General features: G+C 39.1%; 1 protein-coding gene across 2 annotated transcripts in view; it reads right to left on the reverse strand.

Annotated features, from left to right (window-relative positions):
* Positions 1–5,530, reverse strand: part of gpr158a (G protein-coupled receptor 158a) — an 89,675-nt gene extending 84,145 nt beyond the window's left edge. For both annotated transcript variants that reach the window (XM_016514384.1, XM_016514383.1), the window contains exon 1: positions 4,280–5,530. In XM_016514384.1, the coding sequence (XP_016369870.1) occupies positions 4,280–5,124 (845 nt within the window). In that variant the 5' untranslated portion in view covers positions 5,125–5,530. The remainder of the gene's footprint in view (positions 1–4,279) is intronic.
* Between the last annotated feature and the right edge of the window lie 368 nt (positions 5,531–5,898).

Below are 5,898 nucleotides of genomic sequence, written 5' to 3' on the forward strand. Positions count from 1 at the left end.
CCCGCAACCTTTGGGTTACGAGTCCGACTCTCTAACCATTAGGCCACGACTTCCCCCTACTTCCCCCTACTTCATGCATGACAAAAGATTATTAAAACATTATTTTAAAATGTATTTTCAAGAAAAACTTTTAATGACATTATTACAAAGTGCATTTTAAAATAGAAACAACAATTTAAAAAATAACTAGTACGTGATTAAAATAATTTATATACAGTGGGTACGGAAAGTATTCAGACCCCTGTAGCGTCTGCGTAGAATCATGCATGATCTTTGGGGATTTATGGCTTAAGAGACCCTTTTAGCCTTTTGACATTTGCATATAAATTACAGTTCTGGTCAGAGACTTTATGTTTGTATGGGGGTTTAAATTGCCAAATGGTTCCTCGCCGTCAAGGAGATTCTAACCAGCCTAGAAGCACAACATGACATTGAGATCATACTAAAACATAATGCTTCAGTGCACTTGATTTATTAAGAAGATGCTTTTAAGACCGTCTGCCATTCAATAGACATGTGCCTTGAAGCTAGCTGAGGTTCTGTCGCTGCCTGAACAAATACTAAAAATTACTCTACGCTTCGTCCATCCATTTTTCATGAAGTCCACGGCAGAATGACAGTTTGTTCTTTAGAGAGCATGTATAGCAGTCTCCTGTTTCATTGTGCAGGTTTTGTTGGCTAATTGAATTTTATCTAACTGTCTTCCTTTCTTTTTGGACTGCATTAGCATAACAGCGCTCGTGGTGAGATCCAGCTTCGCGCTGGATGAAAAGAGGTGTAATCCGTCTCCATGCGTTTTCTTTTTAATGAGCTCCCCCTTTTTTATGCCAAACTGAAATTCAATTCAAATAGAGCAGAACAGCAATAAACTGTGTTCACGCTTATTCCAGCTAACACAGGAAATGGACGGATTTCTCCCAAAGGACTCGATTTGTTCAGACAAGAGGTCAGATAGGACATCGGTATTAACAGTAGCCATTTCCAATGCATTCATATTAGCTATGTTCTGAATGGAATACCAGTTAGTGCTTAATGAATGAATGAATGAAAAATATTAAATATAAATGTATAGAAAAAAAGAAAGTTTCATTAAACTTATTATTGTTTTGATGCTTGGAAACCCCTTGAAAACCCATACTTGAAAATAAATATAAACATGATGTTATAAAAATGGCGCTGTCTCTTTAAGACTACCGTGCCAGTAGTAATTGGCCTATTCCAAACTCGGCGTCCCTTGGGCTCTTGGCAGGAGCTTGTAGGGCAGAGGACCTACAGCCCATGTGGGTTATAATAGGACATTGTGGATTCGTGTATCCCCAGAGGCCCCTGGCAGACTGGACAGCCTTAATAGAGTTCACTTTTCTTTCCATCCAACCCTCACTCACACCTGACAAAGAGAAAGATTGCATGCTATGGTACCTTAAGATCTATTTAATGTACAGTTATTTAAATACAAAATATGCAAAGAAAGTACACTAAATTACTAAACGTATGAGTGGGCAAATCTTAATGTTACACCATAGACTGATATTTTAAAGAACTGTGAAGGTCCGAATTTGCTGCAGCATTTTGGGGGACAGTACTCCAGTGTGCAAATCAAGGTCTACATGGTAGCAATTGAGGAAGAACTGAGAAATGCATTTTTAAAAGTTCAAAAGTAAATCTCCCATTACGCTTGAGAGAAATCAATGCATAAATGCACGGCTACATAAAATAGCAGCATCTGTGAGAGAAAGGCATAGCCTTCACCATACAGACAATTATTGTTGCTCATCAGGAGCCAAGAGATAAAATGAATTTCAATCTTCTAGAATGGTTTGCCACTGCGTGTCATTGTCTCATGAGCACTTCTCTTTTGATAATTACTCCTATAACAGACAGATGCTTATAATCAACAAACTCCTTTCCACATGTTTTAAAACAAACAGCGGCCTCAGATGCTATTAATCTATTAATTTTATAATAATCGATTAAAAATTTGAGAGACCCCAAAAAACCTTTTTACAAATAAAATTTGTATTTTGTTAATACAATTAATTATATATAATTAATTATATAATTGTTATATTTAATTATTATAATTATTATAAAAATTATTAATTCATCAATATCATCTCTAATATTACATTTTTGGAGAGTTGCACAGCATGGCATTTTACAACTTGAACTAACCTTTCTTGTCATAAAATGTTATATTTAAAAAAAATATTGCTGTCTTAAGTTTATTTTCTTCATATTTCTATATGTTGGTTGCACCATATGACTTTTTTCATTTCATTATTTTACTCTTCATTATAATATTAGACCATTGTACCACACAGACTAAAAAATATCAAAATAAATGTTTTAAATATTATTAACATGCAAGAGATTTATTCAAGTCAATGTATGTATGAAATACATTTTAATGTATTTTTGAATACATTAAATTTGAATTGATCCAGACAAAATAATGAGCATCACATCATTGACCCTTGGGCCAATAAGCAGCCACTCAGAACAACCTAACAATACCCTAGAAACCACCAAACAATCCTAGCCAACCATATAGCAATGTGCTAAAAACACTTAGTACACCTTAGCAACCGCATAGCAATATTCTAGCAACCAGCCACAACACCCTCGCAGCATGTGCTCAAATTTCCTCCAAAAAAAAAGTACTAATATATTTACAAATCATCATACGTGTGCTCTGCATGTCCTTTAGCTCAAGCTACACCAGAAAATGGAACTTGTCAAAGTGAAGAAACACTCAACTAGATGTAATTAACGTTTCACCTGCATGGCCCAGACATTTCGCTACACAAATATCAGGCTGTCCGTCACAATAAGAAGTCTAAATTTAACATTGCGACACACAACATGCATCTAAAAAATGTCTGCAGATGTATGAGAGGTGCCTCTAGTTGCTGTTGTACATCTTTCATTATTTATTCATTATCGTATTGACTGAAAGGTATCCTGGGAGTGAAGACTGGAGACATTGCATTACAGAACACCCCTCCCCCCCTCCATTGCCCCTTTATAAATATGTGTAGGTGGCAAAGAGTGGGCCTAAAGACAACAAGATGGATCTACCTTAATGTCATGGCCAGCAAGTGTTTCGGAATTCATTACCCAGGGGATACAAGCCATCATAAGACGAAGCCTTGGCCAAATATCGACCTGTGCAGAGAGGTTACAAATTACAGCATAACTACTGAACAACCCCAGAGAGACACTGGCTTCCGCTGGCTTTCCTCATGTAGACGATAGACTGGAGAATTTGACGATGGCAGATATAAATGGAAACACCATTTTGCTACACGCTGCAAATTGAGCTCGGCCCCTGAATTGTTACATACCACAGTCCAGCTATGCATTTAAAGCAATTACATAAATGATTTGCCTGAGAGAAGCTACAGGACCGGTTGCAGCTTTTAAAGTACAATTGTGGCTGTAAAACCTGAGTCCATGGTGCTGGTGCCTGTGGGATTAATTAGTAAACAGGAAACAGCCCTATTCCTGTCTCTGAGCTCCAGTGTTACCGGCACCCCTTAACTCATCTTTGAACTGAGTCGAGGATCCTTGTACACAACATCTCCACCATGTTAGCCTGGTCAGTCTAAACATCTCCAATGACCGCGGTTTGTATATTGAGAAGCGAGCTGATCGTTCGGGGGGCCAAGGGGTTTCTTGCTATGCAACCAGCACTGGCTATTTTTAGAAGCACTCTCTACACCTGCAGTGATGGTTTGCCATACTAACCAACAGCATTCGTGGTATTAAATACAAAAACTTAAACAATAAGACTATGAAAAACTATTATTGTTACTGTAACGTGGAAATTCTGTTATAATAAATTGCTTTGACGCACTCATCTCTAACCGATAACAACATACTTCCACACTGAAACATGCATTTTTTATTTTGTATTGCAAAAAAATGTTATACAAATAAACCTGAATTAATTCTACAGTAATTATTCAATTTTCAAAAAAAAAAAAAAACGAATTCCTACTAAACAGAACATAATCATCATCATAATAATAACATATTCTGTGTGGATAATCTGAACTGTAAAAATTTATTTTTTCAAAGTTGTAAATAAAGCTTATTAGATTGTTTTACAAGAAAATTCTACTTTAAAATGCTACATTTAATTCAGTGTTTTACTTGCTGTTTATTTATAATTGTTTGTGAAATTTGGCAATTTCTGAGTAAAAATAGTTTCTAGGGCATACATTTTTCAGCGTGCATTATGAACAACTGAACAATCCATCCATTTTACCAAAGTTACCTGAAGTCTGGATTTCGGTTGGGTTTAAGACCATAGAAGCCAGCAGACAGTGTCACGAGCCATCTGGGAATGAAATTCCCATTTTTACACTCCAAATACGGAGCTGACCAGTGAATTTGAGTTTTGTCGGTAATATAACTTTCTCCACTGCGCACAGACGCGTCAAAAGAGGCAACATTTTGACTCAGCACTCGTTTCTGGAGATGGGTCTTCTTTTTATTGTTATGCTCATGGTACCACTCGGTATCAGCCGTTCTGTTCTTCAGTATATGGTGGGCAGTGCTGGATAAATCCTGGAGAATGATCTCTACACCTGCCCGTGTGGCCTGAAGGTAAACAGGTGGCCCTTCAGGAGGGGACTCGGTGCTCAAGGTGACCACTGCTCGATGGATCTTGATGTCTCCCTCCAGGATACTCCTGACCAGAGCGTGGTACCACTCCATATCGCGTCTGGGGCTGTGATCTCTGGACCTGTTCGTTTGTAGGATCATGTTGAGGAAGTTTGTGGCGTGAAGGACCGTGTCCAGGACGCTGCGCATGGAGTGATGCGCGTCTCCGCGCGTCCTTCCCCGCAACACCGCCAGCTCATATCTCTTGGAGCAGTTGCCGTGTTTTAAGGTGGAGGAATCCCCCGTGTGCAGAAACGCACTCACCACTCGGGGTACCTGTTCCTCAATCTTCTGCGCTAAACCCGAATGGGGCTTCCGGAGGTGCGCTTGCTGGCTGCTGTGCGTATTATAAATGGGCAGCTTTGCTTTTAGGTCCCGATCATGTTCCACATATCTATAATTTGATCCTATAACAAATCCCACTTGCAAGAGTAACGATATCCGGATTATGGCCATATCCTTCAATCCCGCTCTTTTACCTTACCAGCTTCAGTTCACCAAATCTGATGCGAGAAATCACAGCTGGAATGAATCAAATCAGCACAGCATTTTCACCTGTGGATTTTCACGCATTTCTGACTCCTGATTCCTGGCCAGAAGACAGTTATTGCATCGGTAATCCCTTTCCCCTCATGTGCATTGGTGTTGTTTGTGTAAGTGATGCTGATTCGGTCTTGTATCTCCTCGCAGGAGCGCAGCAGATGTGCAGGATCCCCGACGCTCTCCTCCCAATATGATGCTGGACCACAACAGACGTGATCGAATGAGAGAGAGAGAGAGAGAGAGAGAGAGAGAAAATCCTATTTTTCGGAGGCAGGGAGGCAGTACTTCACACTTGGATGACAAACACACTCCGCCCTCTTTCGTCCACTCCAGTCTTAAAGCATGAGAACGGCTGAAACCATTTGCTATAACCAGGGGCGTAAATTTCAATTTAACAATTGGGGGGGACAATAAACATAAAATTTCTCAAGAGCAATTTTTGAAGGGGACACAAATAATACAGCTTAAATTGTACTTGTAAGGACAAGTACTACTATTAGTGCAGCGGGGCTTCAAGCTCTTGTGGTCCGTTGTAGACATTACCATCAGTCAAGCAGTAACGTTATTATTGCTAACATAGCGGATTCATCGAAAAATGCATTGGCATCATCTGTATTAAATAGAAATTAATCACTTCATAAAATTCGCATTCATATCACGTTATTGGGGTGCTTCAGCAACATAGCC

Source organism: Sinocyclocheilus rhinocerous, unplaced genomic scaffold (assembly GCF_001515625.1).
Source record: "Sinocyclocheilus rhinocerous isolate Xijiao unplaced genomic scaffold, SAMN03320098_v1.1 scaffold1588, whole genome shotgun sequence".
Taxonomy (NCBI): domain Eukaryota; kingdom Metazoa; phylum Chordata; class Actinopteri; order Cypriniformes; family Cyprinidae; genus Sinocyclocheilus; species Sinocyclocheilus rhinocerous.